The sequence below is a fragment of the Haematobia irritans genome, chromosome 2, assembly GCF_050003625.1.
Source record: "Haematobia irritans isolate KBUSLIRL chromosome 2, ASM5000362v1, whole genome shotgun sequence".
Taxonomy (NCBI): domain Eukaryota; kingdom Metazoa; phylum Arthropoda; class Insecta; order Diptera; family Muscidae; genus Haematobia; species Haematobia irritans.
The window spans coordinates 28,830,581-28,855,380 of NC_134398.1; the positions used below are offsets into that span (position 1 = coordinate 28,830,581).

Sequence of the window (24,800 nt, forward strand, 5' to 3'; positions counted from 1 at the left end):
GTTTCAAGTCGATATCTTGTTTCGTTCGGAAGTTAGGGTGATTTCAACAGACGAACGGACGGACATGCTTAGATCGACGCAGAATTTGACCACGACCCAGAATATATATGTACTTTATGGGGCCTTAGAGCAATATTTCTATGTGTTACAAACGGAATGACAAAGCTAATATATTTCCCATCCTATGGTGGAGGGTATAAAAATTGCGAATTGAAAATATTTAAGGTGAAACGTTTCAGACAGGCGTTAGAATGCATTAAAACTCATAACAAATATTAAATAAAAATATTTATATGACAAAAGATCACAAAATATGCTAATTCACATCCAAAACACTGAATTCGGATTACACCTTAAGAAGTAATGCAAATTCAGTGCCACGGCTGTTGAAATGGTGATTCATCACTTCTGCGTTAATTTTGCACACATCCGGATCCAAAATGAACATTTTCACTACTTTTTTGGTGTCGTTTTTTTTTTTTTTTGCTGGAATATTATTCTATTGAGTTTGGAAAAATCGGTCCGAAATTAGATATAGCTGCCACATGCATATACATATGCATCGCCCTGAACCAGTGTTCTATTAAATTGATCTCAAACTATTATTAAGAAGCGATACTTGTTTTGCCCACAAATCGAGATAAGGCACCCCCACACAGTGTACATATGACAAGCATTAGAATGACCCTATTCTGAGAAATGCCAAAGAAAAAAACAAACAAACAGATCTTAGGAATCTCTTGTATGAAAAAAAACAACAACAACATCACATCAAAAACAGAAAACAATGCGGTTATACTCAAACTCACATACACATACACACAGTCACATCTATACAATACTTATACCAGCTCTAAAATACATCATTTATTGATGATGAATGAGTATAACGGTTGCCACTGGAGCCAAAAATAATCTACCAAAATTTGGAGCAAATTTTACCAAAAAATCTTCTTTTGTCAAAATTTTATTTCTATAGAAAATTTTGTCAAAATTTTATTTTGTATGGAAAATTTTGTCAAAATTTTATTTTGTATGGAAAATGTTGTTAAAATTTTATTTTGTATGGAAAATTTTGTTAAAATTTTATTTTGTATGGAAAATTTTGTCAAAATTTTATTTCTATAGAAAATTTTGTCAAAATTTTATTTTGTATGGAAAATTTTGTTTTGTATAGAAAATTTTGTTAAAATGTTATTTTGTATGGAAAATTTTGTTAAAATTTTATTTCGTAAGGAAAAATTTGTTAAAATTTTATTTTGTATGGAAAATTTTGTTAAAATTTTATTTCTATAGAAAATTTTGTCAAAATTTTATTTCTATAAAAAATTTTGTCAACATTTTATTTCTATAGAAAATTTTGTCAAAATTATATTTTGTATGGAAAATTTTGTTAAAATTTTATTTCTATAGAAAATTTTGTCAAAATTTTTATTTCTATAGAAAATTTTGTCAACATTTTATTTCTATAGAAAATTTTGTCAAAATTTTCTTTCTACAGAAAATTTTCGTAAAGTTTTATTTCTATTGAAAAATTTTCGCAAAATTTTATTTCTATAGACAATTTTGTTAAAATTGTATTTCTATACAAAATTTTGTCACAATTTTATTACTATTGACAAATTTTGCTGAAATTTTATTTCTATAGAAAATTTTGCCAGAATTTATTTTTATAGAAAATTTTATCAAAATTTTATTTTGTATGGAAAATTTTGATAAAATTTTATATCTATAGAACATTTTGTCAACATTTTATTTCTATAGAAAATGTTGTCAACATTTTATTTCTTATTTATTTATAAACAAAAAATTATGTCTATAGAAAATTTTGTCAAAAATTTTATTTTGTATGGAAAATTTTGTTAAAATTTTATTTCTATAGAAAATTTTGTCAAAATTTTATTTTGTATGGGAAATTTTGTTAAAATTTTAGTTCTATAGAAAATTTTGTCAAAATTTTATTTCTATAAAAAATTTTGTCAACATTTTATTTCTATAGAAAATTTTGTCAAAATTATATTTTGTATGGAAAATTTTGTTAAAATTTTATTTCTATAGAAAATTTTGTCAACATTTTATTTCTATAGAAAATTTTGTCAAAATTTTATTTCTACAGAAAATTTTCGTAAAGTTTTATTTCTATAGAAAATTTTCGCAAAATTTTATTTCTATAGACAATTTTGTTAAAATTGTATTTCTATAGAAAATTTTGTCACAATTTTATTACTATTGACAAATTTTGCTGAAATTTTATTTCTATAGAAAATTTTGTCAAAATTTTATTTTGTATGGGAAATTTTGTTAAAATTTTAGTTCTATAGAAAATTTTGTCAAAATTTTATTTCTATAGAAAATTTTGTCAAAATTTTTTTTCTATAGAAAATGTTGTCACAATTTTATTTCTATAGAAAATTTTGTCGAAATATTATTTCTATAGAAAATTTTGTCAAACTATTATTTCTATAGAAAATTTTGTCACAATATTATTTCTATAGAAAATTTTGTTAAAATTTTATTTCTATAGAAAATTTTGTCAAAATTTTATCTCTATAGAAAATTTTGTCAAAATTTTATTTCTATAGAAAACTTTGTCAGAATTTTATTTCTATAGAAAATTTTGTCAAAATTTTATTTCTATGGAAAGTTTTATCAACATTTTATTTCTATAGAAAATTTTGTCAAAATTATATTTTGTATGGAAAATTTATTTTTTTATTTTATTTTATTTATTTTAATTTTATTTCTATAGAAAATTTTGTCAAAATTTTTATTTCTATAGAAAATTTTGTCAACATTTTATTCCTATAGAAAATTTTGTCAAAATTTTCTTTCTACAGAAAATTTTCGTAAAGTTTTATTTCTATAGAAAATTTTCGCAAAATTTTATTTCTATAGACAATTTTGTTAAAATTGTATTTCTATAGAAAATTTTGTCACAATTTTATTACTATTGACAAATTTTGCTGAAATTTTATTTCTATAGAAAATTTTGCCAGAATTTATTTTTATAGAAAATTTTATCAAAATTTTATTTTGTATGGAAAATTTTGATAACATTTTATATCCATAGAACATTTTGTCAAAATTTTATTTCTATAGAAAATGTTGTCAACATTTTATTTCTTATTTATTTATAAACAAAAAATTATTTCTATAGAAAATTTTGTCAAAAATTTTATTTTGTATGGAAAATTTTGTTAAAATTTTATTTCTATATAAAATTTTGTCAAAATTTTATTTTGTATGGGAAATTTTGTTTAAATTTTAGTTCTATAGAAAATTTTGTCAAAATTTTATTTCTATAGAAAATTTTGTCAAAATTTTATTTCTATAGAAAATGTTGTCAAAATTTTATTTCTATAGAAAATTTTGTCGAAATATTATTTCTATAGAAAATTTTGTCAAACTATTATTTCTATAGAAAATTTTGTCAAAATTTTATCTCTATAGAAAATTTTGTCAAAATTTTATTTCTATAGAAAACTTTGTCAGAATTTTATTTCTATAGAAAATTTTGTCAAAATTTTATTTCTATGGAAAGTTTTATCAACATTTTATTTCTATAGAAAATTTTGTCAAAATTTTATTTCTATGGAAAATTTTGTCAAAATTTTATTTTATGATTTTTTATCTCATAATCTCGGCTATAGGTCTATAAATTAAACTTGAAATTGTTGGTTTCTTGTTTTTTTTTTTTATTTTCCGATATTTCGGTTGACTTCGTCAGAACCGTTTTCAAGGATTCTCTCCGCTGTCTTGTTACTTCGCTGTCTGTTTTTCTAATCAACAACAAACACAAAATTTTATTTCTATAGAAAATTTTGTCAAAAAATTTATTTTGTATATAAAATTTTGTCAAAATTTTTATTTCTATAGAATTTTTTGTCAAAATTTTATTTCTATAGAAAATTTTGTTAAAATTTTTTTCTATAGAAAATTTTGTTAAAATTTTGTTTCTATAGAAAGTTTTGTCAAAACTTTATTTTGTATGGAAAATTTTGTTAGAATTGTATTTTGTATGGAAAATTTTATTAAAATGTTATTTTGTATGGAAATTTTTGTTAAAATTTTACTTCTATAGAAAATTTTGTCAATTTTTTTTTTCTATAAAAAATTTTGTAAAAATTTTATTTCTACAGAAAATTTTGTAAACATTTTATTTCTATAGAAAATTTTGTAAAAATTTTATTTCTATAGAAAATTTTGTAAAAATGTTATTTCTATAGAAAATTTTGTCAAAATTTTATTTTGTATGGAAAATTTTGTTAAAATTTTATTTTGTATGGAAAATTTTATTAAAATGTTATTTTGTATGGAAATTTTTGTTAAAATTTTATTTCATTAGAAAATTTTGTCAATTTTTTTTCTATAAAAAATTTTGTCAAAATTTTATTTCTATAAAAAATTTTGTAAAAATGTTATTTCTATAGAAAATTTTGTCAAAATTTTATTTCTATAAAAAATTTTGTCAACATTTTATTTCTATAGAAAACTTTGTAAAAATTTTATTTCTATAAAAAACTTTGTAAAAAATTTATTTCTATAGAAAATTTTGTCAAAATTTTATTTTGTATGGAAAATTTTGTTAAAATTTTATTTCTGTAGAAAATTTTGTCAAAATTTTATTTCTATAGAAAATTTTGTCAAAATTTTATTTCTATAGAAAATTTTGTCAAAATTTTATTTCTATAGAAAATTTTGTCAAAATTTTATTTCTATACAAAATTTTTTCAAAATATTATTTCTATAGATAATTTTGTCAAAATTTTATTTCTATACAAAATTTTTTCAAAATATTATTTCTATAGATAATTTTGTCAAAATTTTATTTCTATACAAAATTTGTCAAAATTTTCTCAAAATTTTATTTCTATAGAAAATTTTGTCAAAATTTTAGTTTGTATGGAAAATTTTGTTAAAATTTTATTTTGTATGGAAAATTTTGTTAAAATTTTGTTTTGGATGGAAAATTTTGTTAAAATTGTATTTCTGTAGAAAATTTTGTCAAAATTTTAATTCTATAGAATATTTTGTCAACATTTTATTTATATAGAAAATTTTGTCAATATTTTAATTCTATAGAAAATTTTGTCAACATTTTATTTCTATAGAAATTTTGTACCTCTTAGTTAGGAGGAATATTTTGCAAAATCTTCCAAAATATAAAGAATTCTACCAATCTACCAAAAAGTAAAAAATCTAACATTTTTGGTAGAATTCTACCAACTGTGGCAACCGTGTTGAGTATATGCTAAAATATTGGTTGTCTATATTCTGTAAATACATTCGTATGTGAGAGGAGGTTGTACATAAACTCAATTGTGAGTAAATGACTGACAGACACTTGCGATATTCATTCATGTGAGTTAAAGAAGAAAATACGAAAACAAAACAAATATTTAGAAAATAAATACAAAAGAAATTTCTACAAATAGGAAACTACAAATGTCAAATTATCAAGAACGAGTGATAAAGAAGCAGGGAAATTCTATTGAAAATAAAAGAGAACAAAAAAAAAGAGTAATACTGAATACAACTTAAAAACGAGAGAGAAAGAGAGAGGGAGAAAAAGTCAAAGAGACTGAGAATAATAAGCAAAATACAAACTGCATGGAAATCTCAAACAAATTCAAGAGTTGTTGTAGCCTTTATTGTTGTTGTTATAAGAATATCTCAAATGTAAACAAATAGCCGTAAAATGACATAGAATGTGTTGTGTGAATACACTCTTGTCACGTGTATTTGCCAGTTTGAGTGTGTGTGTGTGTGTGTGGATTGGGTAGTGGCGAGAGGTATGGTGACCGACCACATGCTTAGCCATAGCTGAAACATAAAATAACACCGCCGTTAGAACACTTGTTGCTCATTCATTTATTTCTTCATGTCATCGTCGTCAGCTATACAAGAAGGCTCGTCGCTTTCTTTTTGTGTGTTTCCTCTCCTAGGGGCTCAAGTGTAGGAGTTTATATGAGCAATGTTTTTTTTATAAAAACACATTCTTTTGCATGTGTGTGTGTGTTAGAGAAAGCGCCCATACAACATTCTAATATGCTTTTTATTTATTATTTTTATTTCCATTTAATTTTGTTTAGTGTTAATGACATGAATGTTAGTCATTTATTTTGCAAAAGATAAAATTAGTTTTAGTAGTATACGATGTAAACCAAGAAAAAAAAAGAAACAAAAAACGACTCAATTGGGAATACAAAAGTAGGGCATGTGTGCCGTATACGTGTTACCGGTTAAAAGACATTGCTCATACGCCAATGTTACCCTCCCTATAGCGATGAGGAATACATATTAAATATAGAGCAATATTGTAAGCTACTTGTTGAAATGAACTATTATTGTATGGCTATTTTTATTTAAAAAAAATATTTTTCATTCTTACTGGTGCTACGTTTGAACTTATGACTGATTTATGCCAAATATTATCAAAAAATAAAACTGACCGATTTAAGAAAAATTTGTTTAAAAAAAAAGAAACATTATAATATTCAGGGCATTGTAAAAATTGGCCCCAGGAGAATAAGGCCCAAAACACAAATGGAACAAAGCCCCAAATGTGGAGGGATTAAGAATTAATGAATGAAATTGTTATGAATATGGGCCCCATGAAAATTTGCCCCAAAATTTTAATGTTGTAGGGAGCCAAAAAAATGAAATGGAAACAAGAAACCAAATTATTTATGTTTTTTGGGTTCAAATGAAAATGAACCTTTGTCCTATTTTTTTAATTGGGCCCCAAATGTGGGGCGATAATAATGAATGAAACTGAGTCCCAACATGTCCCTATAAATATGGGCCCTATGAAAATTAGCCTTAATATTTAAATGTAGTAGTAAGCCAAAAAAATGAAATGGAAAACAACAACCCCAATTATTTATGCTTTTTGCAGAGTAACGTCCTATTATTTTTGGGGCCCTTTGCATTATGAAAATAAACCCCAATATTTCAAATTAAAACTATGTTCGAAAGCGAAAATATGTTCCATTTGAAAACGAAGCACTACGTAAATCTACACCCTACACAAGCAAATTGAAGTTGAACTTTTGCCTCTGTGGTCATATGTGGTCTAAATTTAACAAAAGATATACATATATGGGAGCTGCATGTAAATCTGAAACGATTTCAACCAAATTTGACATTCACACATACAAAATATATATGTTTTTATTCAATCACAAAATTAATTGAAGGCCAATTAAAAAATAATTGATCCAATTAAAAAATTAATTGATACTATTAATTTTTGTGATTGATTTTTGTTTCAATTAAAAACTTTGTTGAATCAATTAACTTTTCAATTTTTATATCCTGCGCCACACTGTGGAACAGGGTATTATAAGTTAGTGCATATGTTTGCAACACCCAGAAGGAGGCGAGATAGGTTTAGATGGCAGCCCGATGGTATCAGGCTCACTTAGACTATTCAGTCCATTGTGATACCACATTGGTGAACTTCTCTCTTATCACTGAATGCTGCCCGATTCCATGTTAAGCTCAATGACAAGGGACCTCCTTTTTATTGCCGAGTCCGAACGGCCTTCCACATTGCAGTGAAACCACCTAGAGAAGTTTTGACACCCTCAGAAATGTCACCAGCATTACTGAGGTGGGATAATCCACCGCTGAAAAACTTTTTGGTGTTCGGTCGAAGCAGGAATCGAACCCACGACCTTGGGTATGCAAGGCGGGCATGCTAACCATTGCAACACGGTGGCTCCACGGATAGACACATGGTGTCTTTGGCATAAATGTTCAGGGTGGGCTCCTGAGTCGATATAGCCATGTCCGCCTGTCCGTCCATCCGTCCGTCCGTCTGTCTGTGAACACATATTTGTGATCAATGTGTAGGTCGCAGTTTAAGACCAATCGCCAAATTTGGCACAAGTTCCTGTTTTGGGTCAGAATAGAACCCTTGATTTTGGGGAAGAAATCGGTTCAGATTTAGATATAGCCCCTATATATATATATATATATATATATATATATATATATATATATATCTGGCCCCATAAGCCAGAGTTTTACCCTAATTTGCTTAACATTTTGCACAAGAAGAACAATTAGTACTAAAGCCAAGTGTGCCCAAATTTTATTGAAATCGGTTCAGATTAAGATATAGCTCCCATATATACATTTCACCCGATATGGACTTATATGGCCCCAAAAGCCAGAGTTTTACCTAATTTGCTTAAAATTTTGCACAAGAAGAACAATTAGTTCTATAGCCAAGTGTGCCAAATTTTATTGAAATCGGTTCAGATTTAGATATAGCTCCCATATATATCGTTCGCCCGATTTACACTCATATGACCACAGTGGCCAATTTCTAACTCCGATTTTGTTGAAATTTTGCACGGGAAGTAGAATTAGCATTGTAGCTATGCGTGCCAAATTTGGTTGAAATCGGTTCAGATTTAGATATAGCTCCCATATATAGCTTTCGCCAGATTTACACTCATATGACCACAGAGGCCAACTTTTTGCTCCGATTTAGTTGAAATTTTGCACAGGGAGTAGAATTAGCATTGTATCTATGCGTGTCAAATTTGGTTGAAATCGGTTCAGTTTTAGATATAGCTCCCATATATATGTTATGTTTTTCTGATTTCGACAAAAATTTCTTTGTAAAATCGCCACTGCTTAGTCGAAAAGCTGTAAAAATGACTCTAATTTTCCTAAACTTCTAACACATATATATCGAGCGATAAATCATAAATAAACTTTGCGAAGTTTCCTTAAAATTGCTTCAGATTTAAATGTTTCCCATATTTTTTACTAACATTGTGTTCCACCCTAGTGGATTAGCCGACTTAAATTTTGAGTCTATAGATTTTGTAGAAGTCTATCAAATTCTGTCCAGATCGAGTGATATTTAAATGTATGTATTTGGGACAAAAACCTTTATATATAGCACCCAACACATTTGACGGATGCGATATGGTATCGAAAATTTAGATCTACAAAGTGGTGCAGGGTATAATATAGTCGGCCCCGCCCGACTTTAGACTTTCCTTACCTGTTTTTAACTCAATTAAAACTTTAACTGGAAACATTTTCGTGAGCAATATTTCCAAAAGCACCATGCCTCTCTCGTCTCCTTCTGGGTGTTGCAAACATATGCACTAACTTATAATACCCTGTCCACAGTGTGGCGCAGGGTATAAAAAATATGTCAAAATTTTATTTCTATAGAAAATGTTGTAAAAATTTTATTTCTATAGAAAATTTTGTCCAATTTGTATTTCTATAGAAAATTTTGTCAAAATTGTATTTCTATAGAAAATGTTGTCAACATTTTATTTCTATAGAACATTTTGTTAAAATTGTATTTCAATAGAAAATATTGTCAAAATTGAAATCGGAAAATTTTGTCAAAATTTTATTTCTATAGAAAATGTTGTCAAAATGTTATTTCTATAGAAAATTTTGTCAAAATTTTATTTCTATAGAAAATTTTGTCAAAATTTTATTTCTATAGAAAATTTTGTCAAAATTTTATTTCTGTAGAAAATTTTGTCAAAATTGTATTTCTATAGAAAATTTAGTGAAAATTTTATTTCTATAGAAAATTTAGTGAAAATTTTATTTCTATAGACATTTTTTCAAAGTATTATTTCTATAGAATAATTTTGTCAAAATTTTATTTCTATAGAAAATGTTGCCACTATACCCAAACTAATCTAAATTATTGTCAAATATGTGGCAAAACTAAGGGAAATATTTCGTCACACACTTTATCCAGCCAATATGTTATAGAGCATCGTTACTATTATAACTTACCTATATTAAGGATATTCTATATGGCGATATGATGGAACATACGATTCCCATGTTTCATCATATGACAACGATTCGATTATAATCGATTTTTTGGTCAATGATTTCTCGATTCATTGGTCTGTAATAAGTTAAGCATTAATTTCAATTTACGAAAGAACATAAAGTGGAAGTAAACCATAAGGTTTACGACAGATTATGATAAAAATTTACAAGGAAATAACTTCAATTTAATTTGTTCGATGAACCATAAAACATTGCATAAAAGGGTCGTTACAAAAATGTGTGCTTTGGAGGACTTCGGAGGACACGGTGGTCAAAACCGTGTATAAATAGACAAAGAAAAACGGAATATCCAAAAACATTCAGATTATCTATTCAGTATATAGTAGTGCTGCCAAATTTATATTTCTATAAAATAAAATTGAGAATTGCCAACCAAAGTCTTTACTGATGAGCTGTCAACCGAAGTATAAGGTTAAAAACTGAAACACTGATTTTCATGGGATTTAGTAAAGTTAGGAATACTGGCAGCCCGCATTTTAACCTCATTCGTGAACGAAATTTTCTATAGATATAAAATTTTGAAAAAATTTTCCACAGAAATAAAATTTTGAATAAATTTCCATAACAGAATTTAACAGAATTTTCTATAGATATAAAATTTTGACAAAATTTTTCATAGAAATAATATTTTGACAGAATTTTATATAGAAATAAAATGTTGACAAAATTTTCGATAGAAATAAAATTTTGACAAAATTTTCTATAGAAATAAAATTATGACAAAATACAAGAAAATCATGAACGAAATTTTCTATAGTAATAAAATTTTGAGAAAATTTTCTATAGAAATAAAATTTTGAGAACATTTTCCATAGAAATAAAATTTTGATAAATTTTCTATAGAAATAAAATTTTGACTGAATTTTCTATAGAAATAAAATTTTGAGAAAATTTTCTATAGAAATAAAATTTTGAGAAAATTTTCTATAGAAATAAAATTTTGAGAAAATGCTATCTCCGTCCACAAATGAAATACAGTACCATACTTGAAGAAATCCCTAATTCGTTTGTTTTGCTTCCATTGGTTTTATATCTCTCAACTGGTGGACAAATTTGCGTTGGAGTTCTTTTGTCATTTCATCTTCCAGGAGGTTTGCTGATCATCCACACTTACTTGAGTTTCCCTGACCTATCCACATTGTCATTTGACAAATTTTTCTATAGACATCAAATTTGGACACATTTTTCTTAGACATAAAATTTTGACAAATTTTTCTATAGAAGTAAAATTTTGACAAAATTTTCTATAGAATTAAAATTTTGACAACATTTTCTATAGAATTAAAATTTTGACAAAATTTTTTATAGAAAAAAAATGTTGACAAAATTTTCTATAGAAATAAAATTGTGAAAAAAGTTTCTATACACAGAAAAAAATTTCACGAAAAATGTTCCAATTAAAATTTTAATTGAGTTTAAAAAATATTCAATTAAAAATTTAATTCAATCAACAAATTTTTTAATTGAAACATAAATCAATCACAAAAATTAATATATCAATTAATTTTTTAATTGAATCAATTAATTTTTTAATTGACCTTCAATTAATTTTTTTAATTGATACTATCATTTCTAAAGATTGAAGACATTTCAATTAAAAAATTAATTTCGTGATTGAATCAGAAAAAATTTTTTTTGTGTGTAGAAATAAAATTTTGACAAAATTTTCTATAGAAATAAAATTTTTCAGAAAATTTTCTATAGAAATAAAATTTTGACAAAATTTTCTATAGAAATAAAATGTTGACAAAATTTTCTATAGAATAAAATTTTGACAAAATTTTCTATAGAAATAAAATTTTGACAAATTTTCTATAGAAATAAAATTTTGAGAAAATTGTCCATAGAAATAAAATTTTTCAGAACATTTTTTATAGAAATAAAATTCTGAGAAAATTTTCTATAGAAATAAAATTTTGACAAAATTTTCTATAGAAATAAAATTTTGACAAAATTTTCTATAGAAATTAAATTTTCACAAAATTTGTCTATAGAAATAAAATTTTGAGAAAAATTTGTATAGAAATAAAATTTTGAGAAAATTTTCTATAGAAATAAAATTTTGACAAAATTTTCTATAGAAATAAAATTTTGACAAAATTTTCTATAGAAATTAAATTTTCACAAAATTTGTCTATAGAAATAAAATTTTGAGAAAAATTTCTATAGAAATAAAATTTTGAGAAAATTTTCTATAGAAATAAAATGTTGAGAAAATTTTCTATAGAAATAAAATTTTGAGAAAATTTTCTATAGAAATAAAATTTTGAGAACATTTTCTACAAAAATAAAATTTTGACAAAATTTTCTATAGAATTAAAATTTTGACAAAATTTTCTATAGACATAAAATTTTGGCAACATTTTCTATAGAAGTAAAATTTTTCGGAAAATGTTCTATAGAAATACAATTTTGAGAAAATTTTCTATAGAAATAAAATTTTGAGAAAATTTTTTATGAAAATAAAATTTTGAGAAAATTTTCTATAGAATTAAAATTTTGACATTTTCTATAGAAGTAAAATTTTTAGAAAATTTTCTATAGAAATAAAATTTTGGCAACATTTTCTATAGAAATAAAATTTTGACAAAATTTTCTATAGAAATAAAATTTTAAGAAAATTTTCTATAGAAATAAAATTTTGACAAAATTTTGTAGAAATAAAATTTTTCAGAAAATTTTCTATAGAAATAAAATTTTGAGAAATTTTTCTTTAAAAGTAAAATTTTGACAAAATTTTCTATAGAAATAAAATTTAGCGAAAAATTTTCTATAGAAATAAAATTTTGACAAAATTTTCTATAGAAATAAAATTTTGACAAAAGTTTCTATAGAGATAAAATTTTGACAAAATTTTCTGTACAAAATAAAATTTTGACAAAATTTTCTATAGAAATAAAATTTAGAAGAAATATAAAACTAATCAATATTTTAGTGTTCAGAACAGTATATATAATACCCCCATATTTGTTTTCATGATCTTCCCAATTTCTATTTGAATGTATTTAATTTTATTATCACATCTAATAATACCTCTTTTCTTACAGTGTTGCAAAATGGGCTAGCCAAATTGGTGACGAACTATGGGAACTTGCCCAGATTATGACTAAATCGAAAGAGATTAAAGCCGTAAGTATAGAAAAAATCTTAATTCCAAAATAGACATGGCGTAAAACCTCTTTTTGTTTCTTCTAGAAATACAAAGAATACAATGCTCGAGTAGAATTCAAAAATGGCACCGAGCTAATACAATCCATTACGGAAAATGTGGGCCGAATGTTGGCACGCAAAATGGATGCCGTCCGCTGTATTATGGAAGTGGCAGAAAGAGAATATGAAAATTTCGTATTCAATGAAACAGAGGCTGAGAATTTTACCTATTATTCGAGTAAATTTTCCAAATTCAATGATAATAGCTCCGAAGAACTGATTGGAAATTTAAAGGAGGAAAATGCAAATATGTACAAAGATTTTGAATTAAATCCGGACACACATTTCTATAATATATCGGTGGATACGGAACATAGTGCTGTGCATGTCCCATCGAATGTGTACGATAAACGTAAGGCAGGGAGGGGGAAGGGGGGAGAAAAAGGGCAAATCGATTTCCTTGGGGGATAAGATAAAATAATGATTTTGTTTTGTTTTGATTGTAGATCGTCCCGTTTTGGAGACCATTATGTGGACCGAGAGTCTGGATGCCATATTTAGGCAAAACTATAAGTCTGATCCCGCTTTATCTTGGCAATATTTTGGCTCTGACACTGGTATTCTAAGACATTTTCCTGCTATACAATGGGACAAATCTTCAGAGGACGAAAATGCCGATATCTATGATTGCCGCAAGCGTTCTTGGTATATTGAGACAGCCACATGTTCCAAGGATATCGTCATTCTATTGGATAACTCAGGCTCCATGGTTGGTTTCCCACAGCATGTGGCCAAATTTACCATACGCAGCATTTTGGATACCTTTTCGAACAATGATTTCTTTACCATATTCAATTATTCGGCCACTGTGGATGATGTCATACCCTGCTTCAAAGATGCTCTGGTCCAGGCAACCCCGGAGAATATACGTGTTTTTAATCATGCCATAAGCAAATTAAAACCTACCGGATATGCAAATTTAACCATAGCATATACCAAGGCCTTTGAATTGCTTAAAGAGGTGAATTACGCGATGCAAGCTTTGGTAGGAATCAGGACAAATCGCCACATTAGGATAGCGCCTGAATTCTACACAAAAGAATGCCCAACAAAAATTTAATATATCCGGGGGATTCAAAAGGGACTTCCCCTTGTTTGCCTAGCAAAGAATGGGAATTCCCTATTTTCCGAGATTAGTTCTATTAATTTGTATTTTCATTTCGATTACAGTATTACCTGAAACGTGATTGTAATACAACCCGGAAATGTAATCAGGCCATTATGGTGGTCACCGATGGTGTTGCTGGTAATACTACCGAAGTTTTTGAGACCTATAATTGGGGTGATGGTGAAAACGGGACGATGAGTATGAATGTTCGTATATTTACCTATTTACTGGGCAAAGAGGTGACCAAAGTAAGAGAGATCCAATGGATGGCATGTCTAAATCGTGGATACTATTCACATGTACAAACATTGGATGAGGTCCAGGAAGAAGCTCTGAAATATGTCGATGTTATAGCGACACCACTAGTCCTGCAGGATATTGAACATCCTCCCACATGGACTCATGCTTTTACAGATAAGACGGTAGGTATCAGGAGCAGGCAGGAGCAGAGAATGATAGCCGCCGAATTTTGGAGCTAATTTTAGTCACCAAATTTTGTTTCTATAGAATTTTTTTTTTAATTTTCAAATCTATAGAAAATGTCAAAATTTTCAAATCTATAGAAAATTTTGTCAACATTTTCAAATCTATAGAAAATTTTGTAAAAATTTTCAAATCTATAAAATATTTTGTCAAAAAAACTATAGAAAAATTGTATTTCTATAGATAATTTTCTCATAATTGTATTTCTATAGAAAATTTTGCCAAAAATTTTATTTCTATAGAAAAGTTTGTCAAAATTTTATTTCCAAAGAAAATTTTTTTAAAATGTTATTTCTATAGAAAATTTTGTCAAAATTTTTGTCAACATTTTATTTCTATAGAAAATTTTATCAAAAATTTTATTTCAATAGAAAATTTTATCAAAAATTTTATTTCGACAGAAAATCTTCTCAAAATTTTATTTCTATAGAAAATTTTGTCAAAATTTTATTTCTATAGAACATTTTTTCAAAATGTTATTTCTGTAGACATTTTTTTCAAAATTTTATTTCTATAGAAAATTTTGTTAAAATTTTATTTCTATAGAAAATTTTCTCAATTTTTTTTCTATAGGAAATTTTGTCAAATTTTTATTTCTATAAAAACTTTTGTCAAGATTTTATTTCTATAGAAATTTTCTCATAATTTTATTTCTATAGAAAATTTTGTCAAAATTTTATTTCTATAGAAATTTTTTTTGAAAATTTTATGTCTACAGAAAATTTTATCAAAAATTTTATTTCTATAGAAAATTTTCTTAAAATTTTATTTCTATAGAAAATTTTCTAAAAATTTTATTTCTATAGAAAATTTTCTCAAAATTTTATTTCTATAGAAAATTTTTTAAAAATTTTATTTCTATAGACAATTTTCTCATAATTTTATTTCTATAGAAAATTTTGTCAACATTTTATTTCTATGGAAATTTTTATCAAAATTGTATTTCTATAGAAAATTTTTACAACGTTTTATTTCTATAAAAAATTTTGTCAACCATTTGGTTAGCATGTCCACCTTGCATACACAAGGTCGTGGGTTCGATTCCTGCTACGACCGAACACCAAAAAGTTTTTCAGCGGTGGATTATCCCACCTCAGTAATGCTGGTGACATTTCTGAGGGTTTCAAAGCTTCTCTAAGTGGTTTCACTGCAATGTGGAACGCCGTTCGTACTCGGCTATAAAAAGGAGGTCCCTTGTCATTGAGCTTAACATGGAATCGGGCAGCACTCAGTGATAAGAGAGAAGTTCACCACTGTGGTATCACAATGGACTGAATAGTCTAAGTGAGCCTGATACATCGGGCTGCCACATAACATAACCTAACCTATGTCTACAGAAAATTTTATCAAAAATTTATGTCTACAGAAAATTTTATCAAAATTTTATTTCTATAGCAAATTTTGTCAAAATTTTTTTATTTTGTAAAAATTTTATTTCTACAGAAAATTTTGTCAAAATTTTATGTCTATAGAAAATTTTCTCAAAATGTTATTTTTATAGAAAATTTTGTCAAAAATTTTGTCAACATTTTATTTCTATAGACAATTTTATCAAAAATTTTATTTCTATAGAAAATTTTCTCAAAATTTTATTTCTATAGAAAATGTTCTCAACATTTTATTTCTATAGAAAATTTTGTCAACATTTTTCTATAAAAAAAAATGTTGTCAAAATTTTATTTCTATAGAAAATTTTCTCAAAATTTTATTTCTATAGAAAATTTTGTTAAAATGTTATTTCTATAGAAAATTTTGTTAAAATGTTATTTCTATAGAAAATTTTGTCAACATTTTATTTCTATAGAAAATTTTGTCAACCTTTTATTTCTATAGAAAATTTTATCAAAAATTTTATTTCTATAGAAAATTTTATCAAAAATTTTATATCTATAGAAAATTTTGTCAACATTTTTCTATAAAAAAAATGTTGTCAAAATTTTATTTCTATAGAAAATTTTCTCAAAATTTTATTTCTATAGAATATTTTCTCAAAATTTTATTTCTATAAAAAATTTTCTCAAAATTTTATTTCTATAGAAAATTTTCTCCAAATTTTATTTCTATAGAAAATTTTCTCCAAATTTTATTTCTGTAGAAAATTTTCTCAAAATTTTATTTCTATAAAAAATTTTAGTTCTATAAAAAATTTTCTCAAAATTGTATTTCTATAGAAAATTTTCTCAAAATTGTATTTCTATAAAATATTTTGTCAAAATTGTATTTCTATAGAAAATGTTCTCCAAATTTTATTTCTATAGAAAATTTTCTCAAAATTTTGTTTCTATAGAAAATTTTGTCAAAATTTTATTTCGATAGAAAATTTTGTCAAAAGTTTATTTCTATAGAAAATTTTCTCAAAATTTTATTTCTATAGGAGATTTTGTCAAAATTTTATTTCTATAAAAACTTTTGTCAAGATTTTATTTCTATAGAAATTTTAACAAAAATTTTATTTCTATAGAAAATTTTGTCAAAATTTTATTTCTATAGATGACGGCTAGTGTCAGCCGCAGCCTCCGATAAAAAAACGCCTCGACTTCATTCTCCTCTCGTGAGCCAAAATAATATCCTTTTCTCTAAGCTAATGATTTTTATTTATTTTTTTTATTTTTTTCCAGTATAAACCTGAAGGTAATTCAACAAATGCCCGCCTTATGATAGCAGTGGGTGTTCCGGCATTTGATCGTTCCTATAATAAACCGAATTCAACAAAACATGCCCGTTTATTGGGTGTGGCCGGTACCGATGTGCCTGTAGAGGATATTGATAAATTAACATTACCTTATAAGGTAAGCTACTGGGACCTGGCATTCATGCATTGTACGATATATTTGATTTAAAACTAGATTTGGAAGGGACATTCTGGTGATGTCCTCTACGCGACTTGAACTTGCTATACCTAAATTCTATGGCAAATAATCGAAATTTTCGAGTTACGCAAATCAAAAAAATTTGAAATAAAAAAAATCAGTTGCCACACGAGCAAAAAATAATCTACCAAAATTTGAAGAAAATTTTAAAAGAAGTGTTTTATTATTTTATTTTAGAAGATTATTTATTATTTTTGATCGCTCCTAATAGCGACAATTTATTTAAGTAAATATCCCTTGAGAATAGTGGAGACCAAATGTAATTTTCATAAAAAAATTTGCTAAAATTTTATTTCTATAAAAAATTTTCTCCAAATCTATAGAAAATTTTGTCAAAATTTTATTTCTATAGAAAATTTGGTCAAAATTTTATTTGTATAGAAAATGTTCTCAAAATTTTCAAATCTATAGAAACTTTTTGCAAAATTTTATTTCTATAGAAAATTTTATCAAAATTTTATTTCTATAAAAAATTTGTTAACATTTTAGTTCTATAAAAAATTTTGTCAAAATTGTATTTTTATACTCCAATATAAATCCATCTACTTTAATTATTTGTATATAGCGAATTTCCCTTCGACCTCTAATTAACCATTTTCCCTTTCAGTTGGGTGTAAACGGTTACTCTTTTGTGGTTTCCAATAATGGTTATGTTCTTTTACATCCGGACTTAAGAGCTATTGGGGTAAGTATAACAAATACCCAATATCCATAACTTTTCCTATATTCATGTAACAATTTTCATTATTTCCAGTATAATGGTGTCATGAATCCGAATTACAATAGTATTGATTTTACTGAAGTTGAACAACTTTCCGAAGATGATGAACCCCGCCGACCCGGAAATTTAATACTCAATTTACGTGAACGTTTAGTCCACAATGAAACCGGTGAATTGGTGGGTGTTAGTGTCAAGCTACACTATGATAAAATGCGTCGGGTCGTCGATCAACAACAGGATTATTTCTTTGCACCTCTACCAGGTACCCCATTCAGTTTGGGCATTGTCCTGCCAAGTACCTATGGCAAGACATGGATTAAAGTCGGCGATGAAGTCTTAAAGAATATTCACATGAAAGTGAATATTTCCGACTTCTTTGTGGGCGATAATTGGAAAGTCCATCCCGATTGGGTATATTGCAAATATCATTATCTAGAGGGACATGAGTTCAAAACGCCAGAAGATGAAGTAAGACATTTCCTCAAGAAAATGGTACAGCCCGATTGGGGTTGGTATGAGCAGTATGAAAATGATTTGGGTGATGGAACCTCCGAATGTAAGTTGTAGTATGTTAAGTTATTCTGTTTAGTTTAGAAGAGTAGTCAAAATAGATTTTTAGCCACTAGGTGAGATAGTGAAATAACATTTTCGTCTTTTGTCCTGGATCAAATTAGTTTTTGTTTTAATTTTTTTTCTGTTTGGTAGATTGGAAGAATTCTTGATGTTTTGGTAGATTCCTCTCCAACTAAGAGTTACTTCACAAATTTTCCAAAGAACTACAATTTTGACAAAATTTTCTTTAGAAATAAAATTTTGAGAAAATTTTCTATAGAAATAAAATTTTGACAACATTTTGTAAAAAAAATAAAATGTTTACAAACTTTTCAATAGAAATAAAATTATGGCAAAATTTTATATAGAAATAAAATTTTGAAATAATTTTCTATACAAATAAAATTTTAACACAATTTTCTATAGAAATAAAATTTTCACAAAATTTTCTATACAAATAAAATTTTGACAATTTTTTTTAATACATTTATTTTAAATAAATAAAATAAAACTTTGACAAAATTTCCTATACACGGATGAAAAAGACTGTTTTTCATATGTTTGGCTATAAACATTATATGTTTGGAACACAAATTTTTAAACACAATATTTTTGAGTGCAAGCATATAATGTTCATAAACTAGCATAACATGTTTGGGACATATATGTTAATATGTTAGAACATATTATGTTTGGGACATAAACTGTTTGTAAATATAATATGCTTGGATGCAAACATATATTAATTTAGAAATAGCCTATAAACATATATGTGTTTAGTAGCTTGGAGCGCCATTTAACAGGGAGCGATATTGAATTAAGTTGGTGATTGTTGCTTGTTATTACAAAATTAACATTTTATTTTTCCTTGGGCAATTGATCAGCTACTTCTTTGATCCTTACAAACTGTGTGGTCCGCTGTTCGAATCCCCGTCCGGCAAAAGGTAAAATTAAAATAAAAAAATCATAAAATTGAATAATTTCTTCTAAAATGTTTGTATTACAGAAAAAGGTGCTAATAACTAAAAAATCTCGTGGAAGTGAGAAAGATGTGGGGGAATATATAATTAGGCAGGAACAAAATTTTGAGCATTCAGGTCGAAAACCTATGTTGTTAGCACCTATGTTACCTGTTTATTTTCATAATTCATTATGATTGTAAATATATAAATAAATAAATAAAATTTTGAGCACAATATTGTTTGGGAGAATTTTTTTAAGCATATAATATTTTTGGGTGCAAAATGCTTCCAAACATATTATATGTTCACATAATAACATATTGTTTTTTGGAAGACAACATTATTGAATTTGGATGCAAAAATACAAAATGTTTGGAACTTAGATTACCCAAACATATATTGTTTAGACTAATATGCTTTCAAACATATTATATATTGGAAGAGATCAAACATATAAATGTTTGGGCAATACCCAAAAATGTATATGCTTGAAGCAAAATATGTTTGGGAGTATATGTTACAGAAGCGATTTTTTATGAGCGTGTAGATTTGAAAATTTTGACAAAAATTTGTAGAGATTAGAAAAATTTGACAAACTTTCATATAGATTTGAAAATGTTGACAAAATTTTCTATAGAAATAAAATTTTGACAAAATTTTCTGTAGAAATAAAATATTGACAAATTTTTCTATAGAAATAAAATTTAACAAAACATTTTCTATAGAAATAAAATTTTGACAAAATTTTCTATAGAAATACAATTTTGCCAAAATTTTCTATGGAAATAAAATTTTTTATAGATTTGAAAATTTTCACAAAATTGTCTATGAAATAAAATTTTGAAAAAAATTTTCTATCGAAATAACATTTTGACAAAATTTACTATAGAAATAACATTTTGACAAAATTTTCTATAGAAATAAAATTTTGACAAAATTTTCTATAGAAATAAAATCTTGAGAAAAGTTTCTCTAGAAATAAAATTTTGACAAAAAAAATTCTATAGAAATAAAATGTTGACAACATTTTGTGAAAAAAATAAAATTTTTACAAACTTTTCAATAGAAATAAAATTATGACAAAATTTTATTTCTATATAAAATAAATTTTCTATAGAAATAAAATTTTGAAATAATTTTCTATACAAATAAAATTTTAACAAAATTTTCTATAGAAATAAAATTTTGACAAAATTTTCTACAAATAAAATTTTGAAAAAATTTTCTTACAAATAAAATTTTGACAAAATTTTCTTACAAATAAAATTTTGACAAAATTTTCTATAGAAATACAATTTTCACAAAATTTTCAATAGAAATAAAATATTGACAAAATTTTCTATAGAAATAACATTTTGAAAAAATTTTCTACGGAAATAAAATTTTGCAAAATTTTCTATAGAAATAAAATTTTTAGAAAATTATCTATAGAAATAAAATTTTAACAAAATATTCTATAGATTTGAAAATTTCTGGAAAATTTTCTATAGATTTGAAAATTTTGACAAACTTTTCTTTAAATTTGAAAATTTTGTCAAAATTTTCTATAGGAATAAAATTTCCTATAGATTTGAAAATGTTGACAAAATTTTCTATAGATTTGAAAATTTTGACAAAATTGTCTATAAAATAAAATTTTGAAAAAATTTTCTATAGAAATAAAAATTTTGAGAAAATTTTCTATAGAAATAAAATTTGGACAACATTTTTTTATAGATTTGAAAATTTTGAGAAAATTTTCTATAGAAATAAAATTTTGACAAAATTTTCTATAGAAATAAAATTTTGAGAAATTTTTTAGAGATTTGAAAATTTTTACACAATTTTCTATAGAAATAAAATTTTTAACAAAATTTTCTATAGAAATAAAATCTTGAGAAAATTTTCTACAGAAATACAATTTCTGGCAAAATTTTCTATAGATTTGAAAATTTTGAAATTTTCTATAGAAATAAAATTTTGACAAAATTTTCTATAGAAATAAAAATTTTGAGAACATTTTCTATAGAAATAAATTTTGACAATATTTTTTTATAGATTTGAAAATTTTGACAACATCTTCTAAAGATTTGAAAATTTCTGGCAAAATTTTCTATAGATTAGAAAATTTTGACAAACTTTTCTATAAATTTGAAAATTTTGACAAAATTTTCTATAGAAATAAAATTTCCTATAGATTTGAAAATGTTGACAAAATTTTCTATAGATTTAAAAATTTTGACAAAATTTTCTATAGAAATAAAATTTTAACAACATTTTGTAAAAAAATAAAATTTTTACAAACTTTTCAATAGAAATAAAATTATGACAAAATTTTATATAGAAATAAAATTTTGACAAAATTTTCTATAGAAAAAAATTTGAAAAAATTTTATATAGAAAAAAATTTGACAAAATTTTCTATAAAAATAAAATTTTGACAAAATTTTCTATAGAAATAAAATTTTGACAAAATTTTCTACAGATTTGAAATTTTCTGGCAAAATTTTCTATAGATTTGAAAATTTTGACAAAATTTTCTATAGAAATAATATCTTGAGAAAATTTTCTATAGAAATAAAATTTTTACAAAATTTTCTATAGATTAGAAAATTTTGACAAACTTTTCTATAGATTTGACAGTTTTGAACAAATTTTTTATAGAAATAAAATTTTGACAAAATTTTCTATAGAAATAAAATTTTGACAAAATTTTATTTCTATAGATTAGAAAATTTTGACACTTTTCTATAAATTTGAAAGTTTTGAAAAAAATTTTTATAGAAATAAAATTTTGACAAAATTTTCTATAGAAATAAAATTTTGACAAAATTTTCTATAGATTTGAAAATTTTGACAAAATTTCCTATAGATATAAAATTTTGAAAAAAATTTCTATAGATTTGAAAATTTTGACCAACTTTTCCATAGATTTGAAAATTTTGACAAAATTTTCTATAGAAATAAAATTTTTGAGAAAAATTTTTTATAGAAATAAAATTGTGACAAACATCTATATGAAATAAAATTTTGACAAAATTCTTTATAGATTTGAAAATTTTGACAAAATTTTCTATAGAAATAAAATTTGATATAGAAATAAAAATGTGACAAAATTTTCTGTAGAAATAAAAAGTTTACAGAATTTTCTATAAAAATAAAATGTTGAAAAAATTTTCTATAAAAATAAAATACGGCAAAATTTTCGATGGGAATAAAATTTTGACAAACTTTTCTATAGAAATAAAATGTTTACAACATTTTCTAGAGATTTGAAAATTTTGACAAAATTTTCTATAGAAATAAAATTTTGACCAAATTTTCTATAGAAAAAAAATTTTGACAAAATATTCTATAGAAATAAAATTTTGACAAAATTTTCTATAGAAATAAAATTTTGACAAAATTTTCTATAGAAATAAAATTTTGACAAAATTTTCTATATAAATAAAATCTTGAGAACATTTTCTACAGAAATACAATTTTGACAAAATTTTCTATAGATTTGAAAATTTTGACATTTTCTGTTTGTTTTGAATTTAATTTTTCTATAGAAATAAAATTTTGACAAAATTTTCTATAGATTTGAAAATTTTGACAGACATAAAATTTTGACAAAATTTTCTATAGAAATAAAATCTTGAGAAAATTTTCTACAGAAATACAATTTTGACAAAATTTTCTATAGATTTAAAAATTTTGACATTTTCTGTTTGTTTTCAATTTATTTCGGCATAAGCCGGCTATCAATGTAAAGCCTTTTTTCGGAGGGTTCAAGTGTGGTTTTTTGTTGGGTTTAATAAACTGCCTGAATTTATTCTGATAATTGGTTGATAGTTTTGCTGCAAGTAGAGGATGCTGATGAGGAATGTGGTAATTCCGAAACTTGCGTCCATCCAACCATCTTGCAACCATCTTTGCCCAAAAAAATTTGACAAATATTCCTTTCCTCTGTTGGTTAAGCTACTAAGCTATCAAAAAAACAACAACAATGATTAAAGAACAAAAACCAACAATAACAAAACAAAACGAATGAAAGAAATAAAATTTTGCCGAAATTTTCTATAGAAATAAATTTCTTTATAGATTTGAAAATTTTGACAAAATATTCTATGAAATAAAATTTTGACAAAATTTTCTATAGAAATAAAATTTTGACAAAATTTACTATAGAAATAAAAATTTGACAAAATTTTCTATAGAAATAAAATTTTGACAAAATTTTCTATAGAAATAAAATTTTTTATAGAAATAAAATTTTGACAAAATTTTCTATAGAAATAAAATTGTGTATAGAAATAAAATTTTGACAAAATTTTCTATAGAAATAAAATTTTAAAAAAATTTTCTATAGAAATAACATTTTGACAAAACTTTCTAAAGAAATAAAATTTTGGCACAAATTGCTATAGATTTGAAAATTTTTTATAAATTTGAAATAAAATTTTGACAAAATCTTCTATAGAAACAAAATTTTGACAAAATTTTCTATCGAAATAAAATTTTGAGAAAATTTTCTATAGAAATAAAATTTTAACAAAATTTTCTATAGAAATAAAATTTTGACAAAATTTTCTATAGAAATAAAATCTTGAGAAAATTTTCTATAGAAATAAAATTTTGACAAAATTCTATATAGAAATAAAACTTAGACAAAATTTTCTATAAATTTGTAAATTGTGACAAAACATTTCTATTCAAATAAAATTGTGAGATTTCCTATAAAAATATATTTTTTTTGTTTCCATATAATTTTTTAAGGTCCTACTTTATTTAGATTTTGTAGCTAAGTTTCATGGGGCCCATTTTCATAGCGCCACCCACCCCTACCTATGAGGTCCAAAAATTCATAGACATATCAAAGTAGAGCTGACGTATACCAGAGATTATTAAAATTCAAATAGGTACACAATATTTCATTGAGGAATGTAGTCTTTGCAGTTTCCTTCATACACTCCAAAGGCGTTTTGTTAATCCGAAGGGAACTACAAAAACATACATTCCAGAACTAATCTCTAGGTATAATAAAAAATTTTAGAATTTAGTCTAGGATAGACTAACAA

At 24.6% G+C, this 24,800-nt stretch overlaps 1 protein-coding gene across 2 annotated transcripts in view; it reads left to right on the forward strand.

Annotated features, from left to right (window-relative positions):
• The window catches only part of Ca-Ma2d (Ca[2+] channel Muscle-specific alpha2/delta subunit), a 49,717-nt gene that overhangs the window by 12,365 nt on the left and 12,552 nt on the right, over window positions 1-24,800 (forward strand). For both annotated transcript variants that reach the window (XM_075293663.1, XM_075293664.1), the window contains 7 exons: window positions 12,900-12,981; window positions 13,048-13,414; window positions 13,509-14,023; window positions 14,233-14,592; window positions 17,272-17,442; window positions 18,131-18,208; window positions 18,278-18,800. In XM_075293663.1, coding sequence (XP_075149778.1) covers window positions 12,900-12,981; window positions 13,048-13,414; window positions 13,509-14,023; window positions 14,233-14,592; window positions 17,272-17,442; window positions 18,131-18,208; window positions 18,278-18,800 — 2,096 coding nt within the window. The remainder of the gene's footprint in view (window positions 1-12,899; window positions 12,982-13,047; window positions 13,415-13,508; window positions 14,024-14,232; window positions 14,593-17,271; window positions 17,443-18,130; window positions 18,209-18,277; window positions 18,801-24,800) is intronic.